Consider the following 27,810-nt stretch of genomic DNA (forward strand, 5'->3'; position numbering starts at 1 on the left):
AAAGATGATTCTGGTTTTTCAGTGTCATCTGGGGTTTTCTTCTGTTGTCACTCCAAGAGCCACAGTTAATTCCCAGAAATGTGAAAAAAGGCTCACAGGTATCTAAGCTGAAGTAAAAAACAATCACTAAGGCTCTGACTTTTCTGATATCCTACTTTAAAGCAAAGGTAAATAATGATTGTAATAATGTAATAGCAAGCATAGTGCATTTGAAGAGCTATGGTTTTTAAATTGAGTTGGCATGTATTATTTCGTTCAAATTTCATAACATCTCCATCAAACAGCATGCATTATCCTTGTTTTTTTTTTTTTTTTTTTTTTTTTTTTGAGACAGAGTCTCCGTTGCCCAGGCTGGAGTGCAGTGGTGCGATCTTGGCTCACTGCAAGCTCTGCCTCCCAGGTTCATGCCCTTCTCTTGCCTCAGCTTCCTGAGTAGCTGGGACTACAGGCGCCCGCCACCACGCCCGGCTAATTTTTGTATTTTTAGTGGTGACGGGGTTTCATCATACTGGTCAGGCTGGTCTCGAACTCCTGACCTCATGTGATCCGCCCGCCTTGGCCTCCCAAAATGTTGGGATTACAGGTGTGAGCCACTGTGCCTGGCCTGCTTTATCATTTTCTTTCTCTTTGGTTTAGCAGATGATATGCCACGTACAGATTCTGTTAACAAATGTCTGAATGAATGGCCAGTGAGTGGCAGCACTATGACCAGAACGCAGCTTTTCTGGTTCCTTTGTCTTTGCTCCTTAGGCAGAAGATGGCTCAAAAGCAATTAAGGCTTACAGTTACATTTCTCACTTCCTATTTCATGAAAATGCTGAATCTTAGATTTAGTCCCTTTTTCTTAATCTTTAGCAGTGACCTGGTGAAAACCATACTTTTCACACAGAGTAGTCACCTAGGTAGCAGTGCCACACATGGCATAATTATGACTATCCTACAATTTGCTCTCTCTCTCTCTCTCTCACACACACACAGATATGTATATATATATATATACACACACGCACACAGATATACATATACACACACATGCACACACAGACACACACACACACACACACACACACACAGTTTCTAGAGATGGGGTCTTGCTCTGTTGCCCAGGCTGGAATGAAGAGGCACAATCATAGCTCATTGTAGCCTCGAATTCCTGAGGTCAAGTGATCCTCCTGCCTCAGCCTCCTGAATAGCTGAGACCACAGATGGGACCACATTTTTTAACAGAGAATCACAGAAAAGGAAATAGTCTGTTAGATTCTTATCTCAATCCATAAATACTTAAGGGGCCTTTGAAACAAACTCTAAATGCATAATAACACTCTGTAACAGGAACCCTCGAGTTGGTTCTATAAGCTACCCACAATATACTTTCACCTGATATTTTTCATAGACGTTTAAGGAAAAGGTTTCAAAATGAAACTGAAATAAGCTGGTCACAAGGTAGCCTTGTGTATTCTGAACAAAGCCAGGACATGTTTGTTTATCCATGCTAGTATCCAAGACTTTTTCACTTTTTTTTTCCCTATTAACGAGATTATCTGAATTGCTCATCTGAAAACAACTTCATTGTGGGATAAATTTTGTGTTACTTTATTGGACAAAACTATATGGACACAATCTTGTGCTTATCAGACTTGAGTAACAACCTCCTATGTTTGATCATCACTGAAGTTGCTAATCAGACCCCTATGAGTAGCCATCTCTTGACTACAGAGGACAATGTTTAAGAGGACTGTGCTTAAGATGAAAAAAATATGAAAACAAGAATATATCCACCTGCTGCTTAAGAATTTTCTGGAAAATGTCTTTTTTTCCTCTGGTAACTCTAATTGTTAAAAAATTCATTATCCTGGGCTAAACCCTGGCCCCTGTATCTGGTGAATTGAGGGGAAAAAAAGAATATAGGAGATATGACCACATTAGAAGAGGATAATTTTCAGGTGAAAAGTAAATCTGGCTGTGACTTAAACACTGAGAAAAGGGCTGGGCATGGTGGCTCATGTCTGTTAATTCCAGCACTTTGGGAGGCCAAGGCAGTCAGATCACTTGAGCCCAAGAGTTAAAGACCAGCCTGGGCAACATGGCAAAATCTGGTCTCTAAAAAAATAACAAAAATTGGCCGGGTATGGTGGCTCACACCTGTAATCCCAGCACTTTGGGAAGCTGAGGTGAATGGATCACCTGAGGTCAGGAGTTTGAGACGGGTCTGGCCAACGTGGTGAAACCCTGTCTCTACTAAAAATACAAAAATTAGCTGGGTGTGGTGGCAGGCACCTGTAATCCCAGCTGCTCGGGAGGCTGAGGCAGGAGAATTGCTTGAACCTGGGAGGTAGAGGTTGCAGTGAGTTGAGATCGCACCATTGCACTCCAGCCTGGGTGACAAGAGTGAGACTTCATTTAAAAAAAAAAAAAACCCACAAAAATTAGCCAAGCATGATGGTGTGCACCTGTAGTCCCAGTTACCTGAGAGGCTGAGGTGGGAGGATCACTTGAGCCTGGGAGGTTAAGGCTGCAGTGAGCTGAGAAATTTTTTTTTTTTTTTTTTGAGCAACCTCTGCCTCCCGGGTTCAAGCGATTCTTGTGCCTCAGCCTCCCAAATAGCTTCTGTGGGGTTTGCCGTGTTGGCCAGGCTGGTCTCGAACTCCTGATCTCAAGTGATCTGCCCACCTAGGCCTCCCAAAGTGCTGGGATTACAGGCGTGAGCCACCTTGCTCAGCCAAGCTGAGAAAAACTTAAAACTCAAAATTAATAATACAACAACAAAAGAATAAATTCTCCAGAGAGGCATCATGGTATACTGTAGAAAACATGGACTTTTAAAAAGACAAAACAAGGCTTAAATTAAGGTTCTGCCTTCATCTAAGTGACTGCCTCGTCGATCCTCAATTCCTTAATCTATAAAGTGAGGCTAACAATGAATAGGGTTGTTGTGATAATGCAGTAATGTATCAAAGTTCTTTAAAAACCGAAAAGCAGTATAGAATTATGAGATATCACTAGACCATGCTCTTTCTTCTTGTGGCTATATTTACAGTGCTAATTTATATTACAGCTATTTATGTTTCATTCTCTAAACGTTATCTAAATTCAGAGGCAATAATTGCTCTCCTTGACTCTGAATCAGTTGTATCCACAATGCACTAAACCAAACACTTCAATACTGAGTGTCTCAGAGTTGTGTCAAAAACAAAAAGGAAACAATCAGGTCACAAAAAAACTTTTTGCCGATTTTAGGTGTAGAACATATCTCAATATAAACATTTGCCAAAAAAAGTACTTGTTAAGTAAGAGAGGCTGTCACCAAATCAAAGAATTGTAGTGCTGGAAAAGGATTTGAGTATTTCTGTAGATCATCTACCGTAATACACATTTGATACATACAAAATTTCCCTCTGCAACACTCTTGACAGACAGGCATCTATCTGCTGCTTAAAACACTTTCTGGAAAATGTCTTTTTTCAGGTAATTCTACTAATTGTTAGAAACTGGCCTAAACTCTGTCACCTGTAATTTCTATCCCGCAAATCTTGTACTTCCTCTGAGAGCTACACAGCAACATTTAATTCTTCCTCTTTAGAACAGTTTTTTTTTTTTTTTAACTTTAGAAGAGAACACTCATATCTCTTGTCCAACTCTTTTCATCTTTAGGTTAAACTCCCTTCAGTTCCCCCATTATTGAATGTATGCCATGTTTCAAGTGGCCCACCTTTACACCAGCTCCACTTTCCCCTGCCTCCCTTTGCGGTAGACTAAACAAGCTTTCATGTGTCCTACGGTGAGACCATCGCCTTCTTTGCCACAAACAGTAAGCTTTAGTCCAATCCATTGAAATCTTTGTGGATATTGGACTGTAAGAAATATATTTGCTTTTCTTCCCAGCTCCAAAATTATAAGCAGGTCAAAAGCAAAAAAGAATGCTGCTCTCAGAACTTTGACAATTTGAGTTTTACGCATTCAAGCAATTATTAGAATAGTCAGGCTGCTGGAGAAGATGGCCTTTAAAATTCCTTCCTATGATGCTAGGCTTTAGCTCAGGAATAGAGAGGGATAGGTCTATAAGTCAAATCCTCTCATAACACGAGGATTTGTGGATGCAGAATGCTGACAAGTGAGGCCTGGGAGGCAAAACTGAGGTCAACCCTAGTAAGAACCTAGAGCTTCCAAGCCTCAGAACCATTGCTAGTCCTTTATCAAATGTAGTGGTGATACAACTGGAATTCTCCATGACAGTTTTACCGTGTTCTGTCCCATTTCTCCAGAAGTTACTGTAATGTTTCATTATAAACCATATACACAACCCTGGGAAGAAACTTAGAAGGTCAGTAGAAGACTATAAATATCTAATTATACACTAAATTCCTTCCAAAAAGCAAAAGCAGGAATGCCTGTTTAAGAATCCTAAGTAAGGCCGGGTGTGGTGGCTCACGTCTGTAATCCTAGCACTTTGGGAAGCCAAGGTGGGCAAATCACTTGAGCCCAGAAGTTCAAGACCAGCCTGGGCAACATAGTGAAACCGTTTCTCTACAAAGAAAAAATACGAAAATTAGCTGGGTATAGTGGTGCACACCTGTGCACCCAGACACTCAGGAGGGTGAGGCAGAGGATCACCTGAGCCTGGGAGGTCAAGGCTGCAGTGAGCTATGATAGCACCAGCCTGGATGACAATGAGACCCTGTCGCAGAAAAAAAAAAAAGAATCCTAAGATAATCAATAGGACATTATATTCATTTAATCCATTCAGGATAACAATACAAACTCTCAAGAGTCCATGCGTGAGGAAACAAGCTACCAATCACAATCTACATGAAATTGGGCTTTATGAGTGGTATGTCTGGTTGCTTTCCAAGACTTTGGGTTGTCAGACAAAACCTATATTATGGGAAATAATAAACCTCAAATTCATTTTTAACATTTGGCCAAGGCAACTGTACCAGGGAATACTGACTTTCAAGAGAAGTTCTACAGTTGACTTTTCTTAATATGTCTACTATTCTTATTCTTTATTCTAAGTGAGTAAATAGAAGATGTAAAGCCAACTGTTTTTTGATTGGAAGCAAAGTCAAGGATTAAGGTACTATGAGAAAGAAGATACAGGGATTCCAGGACCAAACTATGGGAGAAGAAATGTAAGAACACAAGTGAAAGATGCTTTCAGAAACCTTCTGAGCCCAAACTCTTTTTGCTAACCTGCCATAAATTAGAATGAGATTCATTTTCTAGACAAGATAAACATGAGGTATATATCAATGCTTATTGAATCATTTATTCAGAGGCAAAATGGAAATACAATAGTTTTTCAGTAAGAAAATATAACTAGAATGAAGGCATTAGTTATATCTCAGAGAAATAAGTGGCTTTACAATCATATTAACACTATTGTCATCATTATTATTATTATTATTGAGATGGAGTCTCACTCTGTTGCCCAGGCTGGAGTGCACTGGCGTGATCTCGGCTCACTGCAACCTCCACCTCCTGGGTTCAAGCGATTCTCCTGCCTCAGCCTCCCGAGTAGCTGGGATTACAGGTGCACACCACTACGCCTGACTAATTTTGTATTTTTAGTAGAGACAGGATTTCACCATGTTGGCCAGGCTGGTCTTGAATGCCCAAACTCAGGTGATCCACCCACCTCGGCCTCCCAAAGAGCTGGGATTACAGGCATGAGCCACTATACCTGGCCTGTCATTATTAGTAGTAATTATTAATAAAATGAATGGCAGCAGATATTACTATATGCCAGGCACTGAACCAAACATCTTTTATGCAGTTTCATTTAATTCTCAGAACAACCCTCTGATGATATGAGATACAGATGCTGAGGCTCAGAGTCTCAGTGTTCTGTTGAGAGTCACAATAGCAGAGGCAGTAAGTCTAAACCTTGGAAGTGAGCCCATACTCTCAACCACTGTGCTATACACTCTACTGCAGTTATGTGTAAACATTTGATAGATACCAATTACTTTCTATAGACACTACACACACACACATAAACCAAATGAGAGTGCCCCTTTCCCTCAATGTTGTGAACACTGAATATTATCTTTTTGTTTTTAAGACTGAGTCTCTCTCTGTCACCCAGGCTGGAGTGCAGTGGTGCAATCTCGGCTCATTGCAACCTTGGCCTCCCAGGTTCAAGTGATTCTTCTGCCTCAGACACCCTAATAATAGCTGGGATTACAGCTGTCCACACCATGCCCAGCTAATTTTTGTATTTTTAGTAGAGACGGGGTTTCACCATGTTGGCCAGGCTGGCCTCGAATCCCTGACCTCAAGTAATCCGCCCACCTTGGCCTCCCAAAGTGCTGGCATTACAGGCATGAGCCACTGTGCCTGGCATCTTTTTTTTTTTTTTAAATAAATTTTTATGTTTTTTTTTTTTTGAGACAGAGTCTCACTCTGTAGCCCAGGCTGGAGTGCAGTGGTGTGATCTCAGCTCACTGCAACCTCCGCCTCCTGGGTTCAAGCAATTGTCCTGCCTCTGCCTCTTGAGCAGTTGGGATTACAGGCGTGTGCCACCAAGTTTGGCTAATTTTTTGTATTTTTAATAGAGAGGGAGTTTTGCTATGTTGGGCAGGCTGATCTCAAACTCTTGGCCTCAAGTGATCTGCCCACCTTGGTCTCCCAAAGTGTTGGGATTACAGGCGTGAACCACTGTGCCTGGCCTAATTTTTAATTTTATTTTCGTACAGTGCCACTTTCAGGATATACATATATATTATCAATCTTTTACATCTGTGTCAATTAATTGGGAAGAGATAGTCCATTATTATTATTATTGACAGGGTCTCACTCTGTTACCCTGGTTGGAATGCAGTGGGGCACAGTCTTGGCTCACTGCGACCTCCACCTCCCAGGCTCAGGTGATCCCCTCACCTCAGCTTCCCAGTAGCTGGGACCACAAGCATGCACCACCACACCTGGCTAATTTTTGTGTGGTTTCTTTTGTTTGTTTTTTTGTTTTGTAGAGGCGGGGTCTTGCCATGTTGCCTAGGCTGGTCTCAAACTTCTAGGCTCAAGCAATCCACCCACCTTGGCCTCCCAAAGTGCTGGGATTACAGGCATGAGCCCCTGCACCTGGAAGATAGTCTATTATTTTAACAAGGTTGAGCATGTCCTCATTTATTCATTGGTCATCTGCTTTTTCTTCTAGGAACTGCTTGTTCATATCCTTTGTCCACTTTGAGTTAAATACTTATCCTATTGATTTGTAGGCAGCCATTTATATTCTGGATATTATAATATCTGAAGTATAAATGAATTAAATAAATAAATGGAGACAATAAGCCAATATTAAAAAAAAGCTACATTACTACTCTGTATCTTATACCAAAGAAAATTCAGATGGATTAAAGATAATGAAATCATAAAAGCATAATTCATTCTTATGGAAGTCTGTTAGTTTCTTGTTAATTTAATAAAGTTATATTTTTATGTTGATGAAAAAGCTATTCAAATAGGCAAAACAGTAGATACAGACTATACTAGAAAGCTAGTATAAGAGTACTGTGACAAATGCTGGGTGTGGTGGCTCACGCCTGTAATCCCAGCACTTTGGGAGGCCTGAGGTCACGAGTTCGAGACCAGCCTGGCCAACATGGCGAAACCCCCTCTCTACTAAAAATACAAAAATTAGCCGGGCGTGGTGGCGGGTGCCTGTAATCCCAGCTACTTGGGAGGCTGAGGCAGGAGAATCGCTTGAACTCCGGAGGTAGACGTTGCAGTGAGTTGAGATCACGTCACTGCACTCCAGCCAGGGTGACAAGAGCAAGACTCCGTCTCAAAAAAAAAAAAAAAAAAGAGTACTGTGACAAATCTGTCAGTGAAAGCAACTGAAAGTAACTATCTTTGGAAATCATAAACATGGTAAATCTATTATTAAGTGAACAAAGTAAGTTACAAAGTGATATTTACAATTCTATTTTTATAAAAAACACATTAAACATTAGCTACATTAGAAGGCTATATTAAATAATATTTACAAAGGTCACTCTAGGTGGCTGGAGTTTGTAATAGGAAAATTAAGTAGAATTTTAAAAAATGCATTGCTTTTGAAGATATTCCTTCTAAACAGACATAAAGCTGGTTAAGCTTCTGGAAAGAAGGGACTGTAAGTTATTCATTTTTGTATCCTTCAAGTGTAGAGTGCCCTATACATAATAGTCACCCAACAGACCTTTGTTGAAGGAACGAAATGGGAAACGTGGGATTTACAAACATCAATCTCTATGTCAGCTGCTTAAAATAATCAAATCCAAAATATTTGCAGGAGAATCATATTGTTCCCCAAGTAACATTTCATTCATAACATTAATTTACAATTAGGAAATGTTATGCTTTTAACAAACAAGAAAGAAATGCAAGGTTCTTAATGTGTATGAGAGCCTTGCATTTCTTGAGAGGTAGTATAGCGCCACAGTCCAGTATAGCTCTTAACCACTATGCTATATTACCTTTTATGGATCTAGGGATCCAGGAAAATACAAATTGAAACAAGGTATCATGTGTTGTCCAAACTGGCAAAAATAAAAAAGATTGACCTAGTCAACGTGGAAAACTGAGTACTATCAACACTGTTGGCGGGAGATCATAATGGTGCTCTTTTTGTAGTGATAAACTCTTCTCACAAAAACAGATACTCTGAAAGAGGTAGGGTGAGATGGGGTGAAGGTGATACAAGAATAAAATCTTATAAGATTTTGTTTTTGAAACAACTGATGGCAAATACAAAGCTTCTACTGAATTCACTCAGACCATGCCTAATTTATGCATACAGTATTCACTTTTATGCAGTATCTTTAAATTTTTTTTTTTTTAGAGTTGGGGGTCTCGCTATGTTGGCCAGGTTGGTCTTGAACTCCTGGCCTTGAGCAATCCTCCCACCTAGGCCTCCCAAAATGCTGGGATTACAGGTGTGAGTCACCATGCCCAGCCAAGTCCTCATGTTTCTATCTACTATGGGCATATGGGCAAGCTTCCATGTGAACAAAAGGGGCACATATTTATAGGGACCTTAAATACACATGTTAGTCACAGACCATTCTATTGTAAACTATACTAAATCATATTATAAAGCTATAATAATTCAATCAAATGTGTATAGGCACAAGAAGAGACAAATAGATCAATGAAACAGAAATAATCCAAAAATAAACCTACGTCTTATGAAAATTTAGTATATGACAAGGATGGCATTTCAAAACAGTGAGGAAAAGATGGAGTAGTTATACTTAGTAAATAGTACTGGAACTACTGGCTATCCAAACAGCAGAAGTACTTAGATGTCTACCACATACCAAATGTGTAATTACGTTCCAGGTGGATTAAAGAGCTAAACATTGAAAAGAGAAGAAAAGATAGGATATTTAGTTAATCTTGGGATAAGGAAGATCTTTTTAAACAAGATACAAAATGCAAAAGCCAGATGGCAAATATTAATAAATTTGAGGCCAGGCACGGTGGCTCATGCCTGTAATCCCAGCACTTTGGGAGGCAGAGGCAGGCAGATCATGAGGTCAGGTGTTTGAGAACAGCTTGGCCAACATGGTGAAACCCCATCTCTATTAAAAATACAAAAATTAGCTGGGCATGGTGGCATGCACCTGTAATCCCAGCTACTCAGGAGGCTGAGGCAGGAGAATTGCTTGAACCTGGGAGGCGGAGGTTGCAGTGAGCCAAGATTGCGCCACTGCATTCCAACTTGGGCAACAGACCAAGACTCCCTCTCAAACAAATGAAATAAAATAAATTTGAAATGACAATTTAAAAATTCTGTTCAACAAAAAAGGAGACAATACATTGAAAGAAAATATTTGCAAAATACATAATAGGCAAAGGATTGATATTACAATATGTAAAGAACATCTACAAATAAGAAAAATAAACAATAGTAAAATGGGCAAAAACAAAATTAACAAACAATTTACAGAAGAAAAAGAAATGGCCAAATAGAGGAGATGTGCAACTTCTCTAATAATAACAAGAATAACACTGGCTAAAGCATAATGCTCACTGTGGATCAGGTGCTTTTCTAAATGCTTTAGATATCAACTCATTTACTCTTACAGCCCCATGAGACAGGTACTATTATTTTCCCCATTTTACAGATAAGAAAATTGAGGTGAGGTTAAAGCAGTTGCTCAGGGACACACAACTAGGAGCGCAGGGCTGGAATTCCAATGCAGGCAGTATAGAGACATAGTCCAGTATAGCTCTTAACCACTATGCTACATTACCTTTTCATGGATCTAGGGATCCAGAAGAATACCAATTAAAACAATGTATCATTTGTTATCCAAACTGGCAAATAAAAAAGACTGACCTAGTCAACGTGGAAAACTGAGTACTATCAACACTGTTGGTGGGAGAACATAATGGTGCTCTTTTTGCAGTGATAAACTATTCTTACAGAAACAGATACTCTGAAAGAAAGTTCAGAAAATCTATTTACCCAATAAAAGGTGGACAATAGTCAGTTTCTTACTAAAACATTAATTTTACTTTTTCCTGAAGGTAGTAGCATATCTTAACATTCCTGCTTTTCTTTTCTCTCTTACTCCACAAATGCCCAATAAAGGCTACCAGAGGATGAGCACGCCACTGCTCTCATGCTAACTTTTTGATGTGGCTGCCTCCCTTGTGCTTCAGGATTTAATCAGCTCAGGTCAAGCTTTTCCCAAAAGCCTGTTTCTGGATGCACTAACATCACTGAATCGGCTGATTCGCTTTTCCTTCCAGTGGGCTGACACAGATTCTGCTTTCTGAAACTCTTTTCCGTATTTGTCTCTTATCCTCTTTCTCAACAGGTTCAACAGCTAAGACTGAAGGTGAGAAGCTCAAACTTTTCTGCTTTGTTCAAAAGCCATTAAAAAGGTCTTTCTTCTTTTCAGCAATACGGTATTTCCAATCAGATAAAACGTTGCTTCTGAAATCTCTCAATTCTCCAGTTTCCGGTTTACTGTCTACAAAGCATGTTAAGTAACAATATTATTACATTGTTAGATGTTAATAGTATAAATTATTTGAGGGAAAAATAAAATCCATATCATAGCTTTTCCAGCACTTCAGTCATCCCTATATACCTATTAGATCCATTATGGAGAGAAACACAGAAAGGCACATGGAGCTATAAAAGAGGCTGCTACTAAACCAAAACATGAAAGTACTGAAAGTTTATCACGGATGGTAGTATGCAAAGGTGATACAGCCTTTAGTTTTTTTAAAAAGCATAGATCAATTTCCATTCGAAAAATCTCACTTGTACATCCAAAACTTCCTTTTTGCACTGTGGTCTAAAATGTATTACCAACTCGGTTTCTGATTATAGCAAAGCAATTAAATTTGCAAGCGTGACATGGACATTGTGAAAACGCAACAGAATACCAAGAAAACAGTGCTTTACTAAACCTCCAAGGGAGGAGCCCTGAAGTGGTGACTACCTTTTCACTGAGGGAGCAATTTAAGAACGTTCGTACTATAGATTACAGACAGGATGCACGAAGAGATTAAAGTCGGCAGGAGAATGGAAAATTTGAATATCCAAGTTTGCATTTTTTCATCTGCATCCTACGGTGACAGACTAACACACTCCACGAAAACACAAAGCTTCCTTACGGAGAGGATGCAAAAGGGGCACCACAACAGGCCCGAGGCAATGATTTCTCTACCCCACTCTATCCTACCGTGGCCCCAGCGACATCACACCATTGCTGGACAGCTCCACCACAGCTAGGCAGAACCGCACCGACAGGAGCGAGCAAAGACACCTCGGCTAGGAGTCCCAGCGCGAGGCACCCCACACCTAAGCCTATGGTCCTCATCTTGCTGGAAAGAAAACTGAGGCGCTGAGGGGGAAGCAGTGACCAATGCCTGAGAAGGCCAAGAGTGTTAAGACGAGGTCGATCTTGGACTTCTCTTTCCCCACCTCCCCCAACTACTCCAGTCCTGGAAGAAGCCACAAGTTTGGAAGAGAAGTTGTGGAAACCAGACGGGGGTGGGGTGCGGTGCGGTGCGGTGGGGGACCTGAGAGAGTTTTAAAAGCACTGGTATTTGTCCCACACAAGGTCGCCCGCTCCAAGTCACTGTTCCCCGCTCCCCGGGTAGGCTTATAGCCAAAGAGGCTTCTAGGCTTCGAGATCAGCCCACCGCGCCCCCTCAGCCCTTCTCCGCGGGCCGCAGCCCCCTCCCGGCCTCTGGGTCCCGGCCGGGGATCGGAACCCAGCCGGCTTCTCCGAGAGTGTTTCCGACGCCCGGCACCTCTCGCAGCCCCGTCCCCCAGGCTCCTCCGTCTCCATCCGCCACCCCCCGGCACTCCCGTCAACGTCCCCTTCCTCCCTCAGGACGCCCCTTGGGGCGCCTCTCGCGCCGGGTCCCGCCGGGTGCTCGGCACGCTGTTCCTTTCCTCTCCCCTCCCGCGGCCCTTCTTCTGTGGGGCCCACCTGGCGCGGCCCCCGCCCCCGGCCAGTCTCCTCAGTGAGCGGCCGCCTCCCAAGTCCTCCCGGCCCCGCCCCGCTCCCGGGCGGATACAGTTTGAAGCCCCTCAGGATCTCCCTGGCCCGCTCGTCCTTGGCTGACATGATGCGGCGGTCGCCGCCCGCGGCTTTCTCACTCTGGTCGGCGGAGCCTTGCAGACGGTGCCCCAGGAGCCGAGGATGGAGCCGCAGCCCGGCTTGGAGACCTCGGGCTAGCAGCCGCAGCGGCCAGACCAGGACCGGCCTCTCTCTCCCCTCAGCTCCCGCTTCTGATCCCTTCTCCTTCCCCCTAGCCTCGCAGTGCCCTCCTGGAACCAATGGAAAGCCAGCCTTGGCGATTGGCATCTCAACCAGCCAGTAGGAGCGCGCAGCGGCTTCGCAGGGGGACTGTTAACGTCAATGGGAAGGGCCCTCCCCGGGAAGTCCCATAGGACACAATATTCATCTGGTGTTGTTGCCTAGAGTTTGTCCCAGCAGAGGGTTGGCTTCGGATCTGCAGAGGCTTTAGGGACCTGCTCCAGCCACTGAGCACACTAGCCGTCTGAGACGGCAGCTGAGTTGCACTGTGCGACGCGACAGAGACTACATTTCCCAGCATTCCAGCGGCGCACTCGGGGGACCACAGATCCCAGCGCACCACAAAGAGGCCCGGGGACTACAAATCCCAGCATCCCCTGCACTCGGTTCCTCTGTAACTTAGACTCCAGTGTGCCGCGCAGTGTGCGCAAATTCACAAACCCGCCCGCTGAGTTGGTCGTTTCGGAATCCCGAGACTTGAAACCCAACGGGAAGACCCTTCTCACCCTCAAAAGAAGATGACAGCCCGCAGAGAGTTAACTTCTGTTTACATGGAACTCAGACATCTGCAAATCATGGTAAGGCTGCAAACAACAAACAAAAACACTGATTAAACCGTGAAAGAGAACAAAATGACTTCTTCAAATCGTGCTTGTTTGTTGGTCTGAGGCGCCTTTTACATGTATTTCAGGGTTTTTTGCTGTATTCCTGGTTTGCACCGGGAGAGCTATGGATTGTATACTCAGAATATCAAAACATAAAGGGACTTTGCTAATCTATCCCCTGTTGTTACGTATGAGGAAATTGAGGCCCAGATAGGCGAAGGGATTGGCCACAGATCACAGCAAGTTCGGGCAGAGTTAGAATTCAGCCCCAAGTCGGCTGACTTGCAGTCTGGACTCTTTGCACCACACTAAGGAGGTGATATTTTTAGCAGCATGGCAATGTGAATTATTCTCCTTGAACAGTTTTCCTATCCACTGTTGAAACACCCAGAATTAGGTAGCATTTATTTGGTGGATTTCTTGCGAGTGAGGGAGTGTGATATTTATTTATTTTCAGCCTAGGTAGGATTTGGTGTTTTGTTTTTTGCCACTCAAGGTGACATTTAATGTGATTTCAGGAAGTAGGTAAAATTACAGTGTGAGCCACGGTTTCCTTGGAAACCTCCTCTGTCCTTCTCTTGGCCTTCCTTCCTCTGCCTGTCCCCACTTTCACCCATCTGGGAACTCACCCAATTTTTTCTTCCATGTAATTCAACAAATATCTTTTCAGCCTGTTATTTGTCAGGCACTGAGCGGGTAAAAGGTGAAGGACATGGTCACTGCCACCAGGAAGATGAACATATATTTAGGGAAATAAGGAGACTCCACTGAGATTCAAGATGGAGTGTGATAAAATGACATAAAGAAATGACATCAGAATGCTAAGGAGGCCCTGATGAAAAGGTTCATTGCAGCTGGCAAAACTTTAATGGAGAAGGTGGCATTTGAACTTGAATTTTTTTTCCATGTTAAAAAAGTTTTTTTTTTTTTTTTTAATGAGGTGTAACATACAGTATGGGAACAATTTTCACATGGGTATAGACCCCTGTCGCCACTACCCAAATCAAGATATAGAACATTTCTAGCACACCTAGTGCTCCCTCCCAATCAGTATTACATCCTTACATATTGAGATAATCACTCTTCTGACTGTATCACCATAGATCAGTTTTCTGTTCTTGAATTCCAGTTAAATGTAATAATACAGTATGTACAGTATGTGTCTGGCTTTTTTACTTTATCAGTATTTTTGTGAAATTCATCCATGTCGTGTGTAGCCTTTTAATTGCTGAATAGTATTCTGTTGTATGTATATACCACAATTTATCTTTTCCACTGTTGGCGGGCATTTGGGTTGTTATTTTTTGGACTATTATTAGCAAAGCCGTAGTGAGCATTCTTACATGTTTCTTTTTGTAGACACTTGCACACATTTCTAGGAGAGGAATTGCTAGTGTGTAGGGAGGGTATGCACATGATCAGTGATAGTAGATGTTGCCAGTTTTTCAAAATGATTGTACCAATTTACGCCTTTGCCAGCAATATGAGAGAGTTCTAGGTGCCTCTTATCCTTGTCAACACAGAAGTTTTGTTGTCAGTCTTCTTAATTGTAGCCGTTCTGGCTGATGTGGTATCTCATTAAGGTATTTATTTGCATTTTTCCTGATGTTGAGCACCTTTCAGTGTGCTTGTTGGCTAGTTGAACGTCCTCTTTCTTGAAGTGCCTGTTCTTTTCCCAACTTTTAAAAATTGGGCTGTCTTCTTATTGATTTGTAGTTCTTTACAGTCTGGATATGGAGTTCTTTGATATATGCTTTGCAGATATCTTTTCCAAAGCATGGCTTGTCTTTTCACTCTCTTACTGGTGTCTTTTGAAACAAATTATATTTTTGAGGGATGGGGTCTCTGCTGTGTTGCCCAGGCTGGAATGCAGTGGCTATTCACAGGCACCAGCATTGCCCACTGCAACCTCGAACTCCTGGGATCAAGTGATCCTCCTGCCTCCGCCTCGCAAGTAGCTATAGTAAGACTATAGGTGTACTCCACTGCATCTGACAAGCAGAAATTCTTAATTTTAACACAGTGCAATAGCTCCGTGTTTTTTATTATGGTTAGTGTTTTTTGCATTGGATTTCAGAAATGTTTGCTTTTAGAGTTGGCCGGTTTTTTACAGGCTGATAGAAGAGCATTCCAAAAAAGAGCAAGCTTGAGCGTAGGTGTGGTGTCTGAGAGGGAGGGTATAAGTTGTGCCGGGCATGGGAGTTTGGACTGAGAAGGGGGAGGGGGTGGGGTGCGACAAAGCTGGAGTTAGGAGGGAGGCACACTTTGAAGGGCTTTCAGTGCAGCCACTGCCTGGGCGTGGTGGCTCACGCCTGTAATCTCAGCACTCTGGGAGCCAAGGTGGGAGGATCACTTGAGATCAGGGAAGACCAGCGTGAGCAACATAGTGAGACCCCATCTTTAAAAAAAAAAAAAAGGAATAAATTTGCCGGGTGTGGTGGCACGCACCTGTAGTCCTAGCTACTTGGGAGGTGGAGGTGGTAGGATCCCTTGAGCCCAGAAGTTCAAGGCTGAGGTGAGCTATGATAGTGCCACTGCACTCCAGCCGCGGTGACAGAGTAAGACTGTCTCTTAAGGGGAAAAAAAACCAAAATACTAAATCCAAATTGCAGCCATGGAGTCTGGACATTGTTCTAGAGGAAGTAGAGGCATTGCTGGAATTTCTATGAAGTCACACTAAACTCACTTGTCTTCCTCTCACTCTCATATTTGTCCCTCCTCTTCCATAGCCCTGTTCACTTAACACCAGCTCCAGACAGCTCTGGCCTCCCAGCGCAGAATCCTGGGTGTTATGCTCCCTCCCTCTCCTTATATTCAACTGGTCACCAAGTCTTATAGATTCTATAGTCTAAATGTCTCCAACAGTGTCCCTTCTTTTTCATCCCCAATTGCCACTACCTTTGTTTTTGTTTGTATTTTTGAGATGCAGTCTCAGTCTGTTGCCCAGGCTGGAATGCAGTGGTGCAATTTCGGCTCACTGCAACCTCCACCTCCTGGGTTCAAGCGATTCTCATGCCTCAGCCTCCAGAGTAGCTGAGATTAGTAGTGCATCACCATGCCCAGCCAATTTTTGTATTTTTAGTAGAGACGGAGTTTTGCCATGTGGCCCAGGCCGGTCTCGAACTCCTGACCTCAGGTGATCTGCCCACCTTGGCCTCCCAAAGTGCTGGGATTACAGGCGTGAGCCACCGCGCCCAGCAACACAATCTCTTATCTAGAATAAATCAGTCACCTCACTGGAGGTTTTCTCTGCCTCCAATTCTCTCCACATCCAATCCACTCCTATAGCACCTAGCATGATCACTCTAACAAGGCAATTATTCATACCTCTCCTTAGCTTAAAAAGCCTAATTCCCCAGTACCTGGCATGTGGATTCCAAGACCCTTGATGACCTGACTCCAGCTCTGTACCCCTCATGTCTCACTCTTGAAAACCGTGGGGTCAAACCACTCTGGGTTTCTTTTTGACATCAGTATATGCTGCACAGTGCAAGCCTCTGTGACAATGGGCACTACCCCCCTTTTTTCCCCTTTTTGCCTGTTTTTTTCTTCCCCAACCTCTTCTGTGCTTCCAAAGTGTTGTCATATCTTCCCCATAGCATTTAACACATTGGAGCTTTTGAGGGTAAGAGCTTTGTTTTATCTTCATATAACTTTTCAGGACATAATAGGTGCTAAAGAGATGTTTTTGAATAAATGAATGAGTTGGTTGATGCTAGGCTCCTTTGCATTTGTCCTGTCTCATTTCTGCATTCTAACGCACGATAGGCAAATAGGGCTGTTTTTCTCTCTCATTTTCAAGACCTGAAAGACTGTGGTGTATACACGAATCAGTTTAAGTGTTCAATTATGTGGCATTTCTTAGCCATCTTCCCAGGGGAGTTGGTAAGCACCAGATGCAACTCTATCAATGACATTTTGGTCATAGAACCATTGTTGGCTTAACCCATCTCTTGCTTATTTTAAAACATTTTCTGAATAGAGGTCAAGAACATCGTCTTCGGCCTCAGATAGCCTGGGTTTGACGAAGATAGCAAGCTTTGTCACTTTCTGACTTTTGGACTTAGTTAACTCACCTGAAAAATGGGAACAATAATACAAGCCACAGTTATGAGAATTCAACGAGATAATGCATGTACAGTACCTGGCACATGGTAAAACGCTCAATAAGTGGTAGTTAGTAGGCTTAATGTATGTCCGTGCCCAGGGGTAGCGCAGTAGCCACGGGGAGCTCCTGAGAGAGAAAGCACAGCCTAAGGGGAGGATTTGGGGCCCGGGATGGCGATGGCGACGGTTGGGCTGCAGTACCGTCTAGGCCGCATTCCTCTCCTTGGGCCCCTAGCCATCCCCTCCCCGCCTGGTTCCCGGGCTGCAGACTCTTCCCCGCCCCCTCGCCCCCACTTCCCCACCGGAGGTCGAAGGCTGTAAACGCGGCGGGTGGAACCTTGTGTGGGCGGAACGCGAGTGCAGCGGTGGGAGGCTTCCGGGGGAGCTGCACGGGCGACGGGTCGGCGGAGACAGAAAAGCGCCGGACGCCGGGGTGATCATGGACGCTTGACAACCTGCGGGCAGGCGCCGGGAGGCCGAGCCAGCGACTAAGAGGACCGAAAGGTGGCGTGGACAGGTAGGAGCTAGCGAGAGGGTGGGCCGAGCGGGGCCGGCGCTCCAGGCTCAGCCAGACGATCCGGCTTAGAGCCCGCCGCCAAGGAAGCCCGCGGCCGTGCCCGCCCCGCCCCCGCCTTGGGGAGCGCGTCCCGCGGCTCCTCACTCCACGCCTGCGGCCCTGCTTGGAGCATACCGCCCACCGTGCGGTCTGCTGCAGCTTGCGACCCTCAGCTTCAGTGCTGTGGCTGCCTTCGCTCTCCCATCCCCAAAGGCTGCTCGTTTGCCCCTCTCCAGTCCATCCAAATAGCGCCCTCCCCTGACGGGAATTTATCTCCGCTCTGTGCCTAGCCTCTGGCCCTCCCACTCCAGAAGAAAGCGACTGTCTCCGTCTCTTTACGTTCTCTGCGCCCACAGGCTTTGCTCCTTAAGCCGAGATTTTTTGAAGGGACAGAAGTTTCTCTCCATTTCCCTACCCCCTCTCCACCCCCACCTCCTAACATTCGGACTCTTTGCAGAGATCCCCATCTGTCTCTTCCCATGGGTCCTCGTGGAAGGGCCTTTTCGCTCCTTCCCTCTTTACCGTCACCGACCCTCCTTTCTTCCCTACTCCTTCCCTTCTTCCTCGTATCCTCTCCCGTCCTCTTTTCCCTTTCCCTTCCGTCCTCAAACTCGTTGTTCCCCAGCACTTCACTGTTTTTCCTGTGTCTGGCCGGACCTTCTTAGGTAACCCTAAGTGAGGCGACATACTTGTTTCTCTAATACTGTGAAAGGGCAACTAATCTGTGTGCCTGCCAACACAAAACTTAGTTCCTCTTGCACCAAACTATTCTTCAAATTGTTCTTTGCTGCACTCTACTATACCGTCTTTCGTTCATTTTGTCACGCTGCTCTAATATGTATCATTCTTGGAGAAGAAATCTTACCTGGAACTCCTGTACACTCAGCGTGTAATTAGATTACACAATTGAGGGACCTTCCTGTACTTAATGTCTTCGGAGCGCTGATACAATATTTTCACTGTTTTCCCAAATCTTTTTATCGTTTTCTTGAGGTTTTTTTTTTTACACATTCTGAAGTCAAGTTTGGTTAAAATGTCGTATCAGGAGGAGGCCGAATACAGGGATTTTCCCCCATGGTCTTACACAGCATGCATGTTCTTAGTTTGAATATATCGCTGCTTTTCTTTCAAAATGATGTCTCCCTTTACCTGTGCTTACCTGACTTGATTAAATGAGACATCTTTCTTGTCTGGTTTTTTGTTTTCCTTATCTGTCTGGCTGTAGATTGGATTCTGATGACACAGTGGGAGCTGTAACTGATTGCTTTTGCTTACATCTGGTGCCTCTGTGTATAGGCAGTATCCTCCATTTCTTAACCAGAATGTATAAACGAGGTGGATATAAAACAGCTGCTGAGAAACTCATGTGTTTTTCTTTAGGTCCTGGTCAGGTTTAAGGACTTAGAAGGTGTTGCCTCTGGAGGAGGGACAGGTGGAAGTGAAATGACTTTTTACAAAGTGTGTTTCAAACACCGGAATTTAGGACAAGATCCTTTTAACTCCAGGTTGAACTCCACCCATCTCATAAGGTGGTCATTGCATCTGGACTCAGGAACTTTTTTTTTTTTTTTTTTTTGAGACAGTCTCGCTCTGTTGCCCAGGCTGGAGTGCAGTGGCACAATCTTGGCTCACTGCAACCTTCACCTCCTGGGTTCAAGCAATTCTCGTGCCACAGCCTCCCAAGTAACTGGGACTACAGATATCTGCCACCAGCCTGGCTAATTTTTGTATTTTTAGTAGAGATGGGGTTTTGCCATGTTGCCCATGCTGGTCTCGAACTCCTCACCTCAGGTGATCCACCTGCCTCAGCCTCCCAAAGTGCTGGGATTACAGGCATGAGCCACTGCAGTTGTCCTGTTTTTTCTTTATCAACACTATAAAATTAAAGTATTCTGGTGTTTGATTCAGCACTAAATAGGCACAGACTTTGCAAAGGAGAAGGAAGAATGACTGACACAATTTTCTTTTGGACAGATTTCAAGGCCAGAGAATGGCAGGGGAACAGAAACCCTCAAGTAATCTCCTGGAGCAGTTTATTTTACTAGCCAAAGGTACCAGTGGCTCAGCCCTCACTGCTCTCATAAGCCAGGTCTTAGAGGCTCCTGGAGTGTATGTCTTTGGAGAACTTCTGGAGCTGGCCAACGTGCAGGAGGTAAGAACGGTTTGCAAACAATTTCTCTTTGTTCTAAGACTCTCTGTAATTCTCCAGGTTTCCAAAGAATTTCAGTGCTGAAGTATTGTGAACCTGTGAGGTATCCTATTGTGAGACAGATGGGAATTGGTGGGGCAGAGGAAGAGATTGAGAGAATGTCCTTGGCTCCTTTTATCCAGTATTTTTATCTTACCTTGGGTAAAATTAGATTGTTGCTAATAATAATCTAAAAGATAGTAAAAAAGTCAAATTGATCCTGATAAATTAGAAAAGTAGTGCTGTAAGCATGGGCTGATGTTTAATAGGAGTAGATTCATGCATTCTTAAGGACCAGAAACCTCCAGTGCAATATCGATAAGGAAGATTGGTCAGGGACACACAGCAGAAACATACTGCTATTGAACATAAGATGGACATGAATAGGAGTGTATTGTTCTTGAGGAAAAGGGCAGTGTTGTGCTAAATGTGTTAGATGTGTTAGATATGACATGAAAAGCTAGGACATAGTTCATTTTACTTGTTTGCTTGCTTGTTATTAAAACCTTGGATATCCAGTTTTGGTCATTGTGCCTCAAAAATGAGAAGATCCATTGAACAGAAGGAACAAAGAGATGTAAAGCAATCTATACTTCTCAACCTCTACTTCCCAATTTGAACATTTTTATTTATTTATATTTATTCACTTATTGAGAAAAGTCTGTAAGCATCTTTATTGTTTTGTGGGGTGGAGGGTGGTGCTCAGGAGCTTTTGGTGGATTGGTGGGGCAGGTCCCCTTCCTCTTCATCCTCACAGGCTTCTGGCTGTGCAGGCTGGTGCTGGCTCTGTGGAAGCTGCCATGCATAGATCTGGGTGATGGTACTTCTTGTGGAGCATGTGCTGGATGCTGTTGAGAGTGGCCCTGGAGTTCTTGGTGGTGGCGATTTGCATATAGGAGGTGGTTTGCTTTTGTTGGGCAGTTTATCACCTTCATGACCACCACAACACCTTTGCTGTTGGCTCCACACCCACAGTCAATTTTAACAGGAGTTTCAGTGAATCAGTTAGTTGTAACCAAAGGAGTTGCCGGCCTTCAGTTTATTGGATTCGGTGCTGTGTGTCCGCCTATTCCTCTTGATGGGGAAACTGGAGCAGTTCCCTACAGTCCAGCCATTTCAGGTGCCCAATTATGGCTCCTCTACCTGTGATGTTCAGAGATGAGAAGAGCCACTTTTCCTTTTTCACTGTAAATTTTTATTTAGTGTCAGCCTTGCTTGCCAAACTATAAACTCTGTGAGGAGGTCTGTAGTGCTCACCATTGTTTCTTTAGAGCTGAATACGTAGCCTGACACACAGTAGGCTTTCAATAAAAATTTAATTTACCAGAAGTGGAAAATGAGTTTTATGAAGAAAATTTCAGAAAACTGAGTTCGTTTTTCAACACAAGAGATGACCAAGGGGTAATATGTTCCTTCAGGTTCATGAACAGCCTGCATGAATATGCCAAGTAGTTGTTTTGTAACTGTGGAAGATTGGCTAAGAGGAGATGGATGGAAAGTAAAGTCAGAAAGACCTTATTGATTTAGGCCAGTGGGAGAAGTGTTGGAGTATCTGCTCTGGAGAAAATACTCTTTTCCGGCTAGTTTTGTTAATTATGTTTCTGAAAAGGGGGGCTAGATTGGATGGTCTTTACCAGGTTTCTTCCCCTTCTGATGCAGGGACTTCAGGAGGTTTGTGGTAACCTGAGAAAGTAGCCTGAGGTATTATGGTGCTGGAGTTCTCCATAGGGTGCTCAGCAGGCCACCTGTATCTCCCCATACATTGCGTTTTTCCATATGTGAGCTGAGAATAAGCTGGTTGCCTTTCAGTGATCTGAAATTATAGATACATTTCTTGGAAGCTTTATTTTTTTTAATGGCTAAAATTGAGTAGTATCGCTATTGCTGTCTGTAGACTACCACTTGCTATTCCTGTTTAGAGTTTACTGGGCTTGGTAAGTTGGAAGGGTAACAGGAGCACGTTTGTGATTTAAAAAACAACAACAACAACAACAACAACCAGTTAACGTAATTGACAGCAGAGAAGTTCCAGGCAGAACAGTGGCTCTTTCGTTTTTCTTCTACACATGGCTTTTTGCCATCAGCATCAGTGAAGAGTAGGTAATTTTAATGAACATTTTGATTTGGGGCAGACTGATACCCTGGTTTTCTGTCCCAGCCTGGCTTTTTGTCATACGTTATGATGTGCTGGTCTCTCCCAGGGTTCATAGTCCACGTGTAGTCCTGAAACTTGGAACCAACCCTGAGCTTTGTTCACTTTGGGTTGGTGGTGGCTCATGCCATAACCTACCAAGCTGGTATGTAGATAGGGCTGCTCCAGTCTTTGTTTTAATGCAAACAGAATCTTGAGAAGATTTGAACTCCTTCCAATGCTTAATGCTTTGTATGTGTGTGTGTGTGAGAGAAAAGCAGTTCGTTGGGCATGCTGTATAGAAAGTAAAACATTCCTGAGGGAGAGAAATTAAATTTGGGGCTTTAATAATCTTGTTTATTTTTTCCCGAAGAACCAGAGTTGGTAGAGACCCCAGGGGCCAAGTAATCAAACAGTAAAGAATAAACAGCCATGGCATCTTTGACACATGCTCACCCGTCCTCTGTTTGAACACTACAGTGATTGGTAGACAGTTTGGTCTGTGGTGAACTTTTTTTTTCCTCTTCAGCTTGCGGAAGGAGCTAATGCTGCTTATTTGCAGTTGTTGAACCTGTTTGCCTATGGGACATACCCAGATTACATAGGTGAGTTGGTGAAGATCCTTCAAAAGACTTGTGTTAATTACGTTGCTCAGTTTGGAAGACCATCAAGGTTTGAGATGTAAAGCATGGGGTAGTGGGGAGACTTCTTGACCTGGCTGCCTCCCATTTTGCTGTGCCCGGTGGGTGACCTCACAAAGGGAATGTTCCTTCTCACCTTTTATATTCTAGTGGGTCAAATGGGGCCTGTGTGTGCTCATCCACAAATGTAGCCCTGTTTGTTTTCCAGATGAGATTCTTGAGGACTGGTGTTTGTAGGGCTCTTGGAGTGCTGTGAAGTGCAGAATACCCACCTGTAGAATATTTCAACATTTTAAATATTATCAAAATAATACCAGCATATTGAAGAAAATTTGGAAAATAGACTTTTTAAGAGTCACTCATAGGCTGGGCGCGGTGGCTCATGCCTGTAATCCCAGCACTTTGGGAGGCCGAGGCAGGCAGATCACTTGAGGTGAGGAGTTTTACACTAGCCTGGCCAACATGGTGAAACCCTGTCTCTACTAAAAATACAAAAATTAGCTGGGCGTGGTGGTGGGCGCCTGTAATCCCAGCCACTCCGGAGGCTGAGGCAGCAGAATTGCTTGAACCTGGGAGATAGAGACTAGTAAGCTGAGATTGCACCGCTGTACTCCAGCCTGGGCAACAGAGCGAGACTCTGTCAAACAAACAAATAAATAAATAAATGTCACTCATATGTTGCTCAGACATTTGGATGCTGGACTTTTTTGTGCCCCTTATGTTTGTGTTTTGTATTACATAGGTACAACTATGTATACAGTTTTATGTCTTGCTGGTTTCTTCCCACTTACAAACATTTATCCATATTTTAAGTCTTTGTAATATTTTTAATATTTCATAATCTACTTAGCTCATTTTCTGTTGCAGGGCATTTGGGTCATTTTAAATTATAATATTAAGTATTAGGTTGGGGTATTTGTATGTCCAAACACTAACTTACCTTCTACCCAAAGCATTTTTTTCTGGCTTTCCTACCCTTTTTTAATCGTATGACTGTAACCTGATACTCAGGGCCTTCTCTGCGATATCCCTGACTTCTTCTTTCTCCCTGGTCACTTCTACTTTGTGCTGCTGTCAGACCGGACAGTTTGCCACTTCCTGGTACACCACATTTTTTTCTGACCTTCCCTTTGTTCCAGGGAATGTGTTCTGTTTTTCTGTCCTTGCTTACTAAAGAGGCAGCATTGCACAGACTCTGTTACCAGACTGCCTGTAGCCAGTCTGGCTCCACTTCTACTAGTTGTGTGTTCGTTGACAAATGAAGTAACCTTATGCAGCTCAATTTCCTCGTCTGTAAAGTGGGAGTAACAATACAAGCCCATTATTCCTTACCTACACTCCTCGAAGTTAGATGTTTCAGAATTTAGAATTTTTGGGACTTTAAAAAGGTAATATGATGCGCATGCCTTTTTATGTAACACTCCCAGAGGAATGTGGAAACAAGTGGGATAAAAAGCCTGTCTCGGTACAGGTCAGAAATTCCCACCAGGTGAATTTCAGCACCATGCTTAAGAAAAAATCAGTTTGGATATAGTTTTTTGGAATCCAGAATTATGGTTAAGGAATTGAGGACACTTGGAATCTTGCGGGTTGTTGCGAAGATGAACTGGATGTGTGTATGTACGTGTGGATCTATGCAATCCACAAGATGTAAAGCTTGCTATTTATGTTAGCTGCTGCAGCTGCCGCCCTTGCTGTTATTATCATTTATGGTTATTATTGAAATTTTGCCTCTTTCTCAAGGCTCAACTCAAACTCCATCTCTTCCATGAATTCTTTCTTTTTATCTCCTGTACTTCCCAAATGATAACTGTTCTCTTTCCCTCTCTCCTCCCCTTTCATCTCTTTCTCTTACCCCTGGCTCCTCCCCATCCCTCTCCTCCTCTCTTCTGGTAGCTTGTACCTTTCTTCTGGTAGTTCTGCCTTGGATTTGTAGCTATTGAAACATCTGATTGTAAGACCGAGGACAAGTCCAGGGCCATGAAGTTGCACACCTCCAGGGGGTTGGTGGCCCTGGAGTTGTGCCATGCAGCAGCCCTGGCAAAGCCCATCTTGTTCATCCTTGATTCTTCTCAGTACAGAGCATTGCACACAACAGATGCTCGATGAAGATATGTTTAATTTAATTGAATGTCACAAGGGGCACAAATAGTACTCCATTAAGATAATTGCCACATCATTTTGCTTGTTTGCTTTTTAGGAGACTAAACTCTGTGTTTATAGAAACTGAGTCTTTTCTTCTTTGGAAGTACATAGTCTTCCAAAGAAGACAGGAATATTTGCCAAATGAATAAGTGCAAAGTCATGATAGTGATTCAGTAGTAGATTTGGTTTGGGGAGTTGGTGAGCTTATTCCATAAAAGAAATCCTAATTTTATTTTGTGTCTTGATTTTTGTGGTGGGTGGGACTGAGCAGCCAACAAGGAGAGCCTGCCAGAACTGAGCACAGCTCAGCAGAACAAGCTGAAGCATCTTACCATCGTGAGCTTGGCATCAAGAATGAAGGTACGGTACTGAGCCTTCTCTTGTCTTCCTCCTCACCCCAAGTCAGCTGTCTCATTGACATCAATGAAGGAAGTCCCAGCTGCACATAGGAGAGTCACATCATAAATGCATAAAATTTGCTTGACAGAGGAAAAGATAAAATGGTGTAGAAAAGTACTCCCCATTCCATACAGGAAAAGTATGCCCAGAAGTGATTGACTCAGCAGGTCTTAGTCCTGGCATGCTGTGGTGCCGCATGTGGCATGATCATTTTGCCATATTAAGGGGAGACTGCTGTTAAAGATATACATTTTTCAAATAGCAAGGCATCTCAAGGCAAGTTAACAACTTCATCCGTTGCTCAGTACACAGTGAACTATGCCCATGCTGGAGGAAAAACTTGCTATGTCAGACTTGCTAGATTTGTTGTTGTTGTTGTTGAGACGGAGTCTCACTCTGTCGCCCAGGCTGGAATGCAGTGGCGTGATCTCAGCTCACTGCAACCTCTGCCTCCCAGATTCGAGCGATTCCCCTACTCAGCCCCGAGTAGCTGGGATTACAGGCATGGACCACCCCGCCCGGCTAATTTTTTTTTTTTTTTTTTTTGAGACAGAGTGTTGCTCTGTTGCCTGCGCTGGAGTGCAGTGGCGCAACCTGGGCTTACTGCAACCTCCACCTCCCGGGTTCAAGTGATTCTCCTGCCTCAGCCTCCCGAGTAGCTGGAATTATAGGCACCTGCCACCATGCCTATAATTTTTATATTTTTTAGTAGAGTCAGGGTTTCACCACGTTGGCCGGGCTGGTCTTGAACTCCTGACCTCAGGTGATCCACCCACCTCAGCCTCTCAAAGTGCTGGGATTACAAGCGTGAGCCACTGTGTCCAGCCTAGATTTTTAATATACTGCCTTTCTCTGGGATTTTCAAGGTTTATTACAGTAATTGGAATTTTTGCCTCATATGCTAACTTTAGACGCTAACTTTGTATAAGATACCAAGCACTCCACTATACCTCTAAGTCCTCTCCCGCAGTTGATTTAGAAGAAGCTTTGCAGCCAGCTGCTCACAGCCATTAATAATGAAGGTCCAGATTTAGTTAATTTATAGTAGGTTTTGGCTCTCTGCCTAATCCCAGCCTAAGTTTTTGTGGGACTATGCCTTTAAAAAACATTTGGTTTTAGCATTTCCCCTCCATGATTGAGTTTCAGAGAAAAATATTACTTTTCTTTCTTTCCTTCCTTCCTTTCTTTTTCTTTTTTTTCTTTCCTTCCTTCCTTTCTTCCTTCCTTCCTTCTTTTCTTTTCTTTTTTCTTTTTCTTTTCTTTCTTCCAGATTTTTGCTCTTATTGCCCAGGCTGGAGTGCAGTGGTGTGATCTTGGCTCACTGCAACCCCTGCCTCCTGGGTTCAGGCAATTCTTCTGCCTCAGCCTCCTGAGTAGCTGGAATTAGAGGTGCCTGCCACCATGCCTGGCTAATTTTGTGTTTTTAGTAGAGATGGGGTTTCACCATATTGGCCAGGCTGGTCTCAAACTCCTGACCTCAGGTGATCCACCTGCCTCGGCCTCCCAAAGTGCTGGGATCACAGGCATGAGCCACCGTGCCTGGCCTTTTTAACTTAAAAAATTTTTTTAAATTGAGACAAGGGTCTCACCGTGTTGCCTAGGCTGGTCTCAAACCCCTGACTGCAAGCGATCCTCCCATCTCAGCATCCCAAAGTGTTGGGATTACAGGTGTGAGCCATTGCACTTGGTTTTTTTGTTCTTGGATTGCAGTTTCAGTTGCTGAAATCATTTTATCTGATCTAATGGCACATTTCTGATTCTCAGCCTAGCATTTCAGGTGGGAGGCCTATTTTGTTGGGAAATGAGGACCTGACCTTTTTTCTTGTCCTGATTGTGGACTTCTCAAGTGTAGTAAAGAATGTTGGTACAGCCCAATAAAGAACTATTGTTGGGGAATTCATATTGGTTGTAAGTGTCTGAGAAAACAGATACAAACTTCAGGGTGACATCTGAACTGGCAGTACCCATTGGCCACCTATAGGTAGATATGCTGGCCTGCAAGTTTTTTTTGTTTGTTTTTGCACTCTGCTGGGCAAGTAGCCAGCTCTTTCCAGTGACTGGGATCTGTTGGAGATTTATGGTGATCTAGCAAAGTCTGAAAGCTTCCAGAAGGTGGCAGAGTGGCATATACTCAGTAGTTCCCTTTCTCTCCACTGGTACAAGTTTTTAGGATCTCTACAAGTATGCTGCAGCATGTGAAATCTGAAGGCTGGGTGAAGCCAAGGAGGCAGAGAACCAGGAGGTTGCTTTCTTAGATGTTGGGTCTTC

General features: G+C 43.6%; 2 protein-coding genes across 11 annotated transcripts in view; one reads left to right on the forward strand and one right to left on the reverse strand.

Moving 5' to 3' along the window:
- PDE6D (phosphodiesterase 6D) overlaps positions 1-17,581 on the reverse strand; it is a 52,357-nt gene extending 34,776 nt beyond the window's left edge. The window contains exons 1-2 of one of the 3 annotated variants that reach the window (XM_019021964.3): positions 17,520-17,581; positions 13,277-13,354 (exon numbers count right to left, since the gene is read on the reverse strand). Coding sequence is in view for 1 of the 3 variants with exons in the window: in XM_055379765.2 (XP_055235740.1) it covers positions 12,529-12,578 (50 nt within the window). In the remaining 2 variants the exon portion in view is untranslated. Of the gene's footprint in view, positions 1-12,528; positions 12,739-13,276; positions 13,355-17,519 lie in introns of those variants that run through there. The other 2 variants (XM_019021965.3, XM_055379765.2) reach the window with 2 other exon arrangements.
- Positions 12,927-27,810, forward strand: part of COPS7B (COP9 signalosome subunit 7B) — a 28,308-nt gene continuing 13,424 nt past the window's right edge. For 3 of the 8 annotated variants that reach the window (XR_010129723.1, XM_055379760.2, XM_019021961.4), the window contains exons 1-4: positions 17,899-17,999; positions 20,013-20,190; positions 22,887-22,962; positions 25,415-25,503. Coding sequence is in view for 7 of the 8 variants with exons in the window: in XM_055379760.2 (XP_055235735.1) it covers positions 20,029-20,190; positions 22,887-22,962; positions 25,415-25,503 (327 nt within the window). In the remaining variant the exon portion in view is untranslated. Of the gene's footprint in view, positions 13,349-17,822; positions 18,000-20,012; positions 20,191-22,886; positions 22,963-25,414; positions 25,504-27,810 lie in introns of those variants that run through there. The other 5 variants (XM_055379761.2, XM_031008592.3, XM_055379763.2 and 2 more) reach the window with 4 other exon arrangements.

The sequence above is a fragment of the Gorilla gorilla genome, chromosome 11 (genome assembly GCF_029281585.2).
Source record: "Gorilla gorilla gorilla isolate KB3781 chromosome 11, NHGRI_mGorGor1-v2.1_pri, whole genome shotgun sequence".
Classification (NCBI taxonomy): domain Eukaryota; kingdom Metazoa; phylum Chordata; class Mammalia; order Primates; family Hominidae; genus Gorilla; species Gorilla gorilla.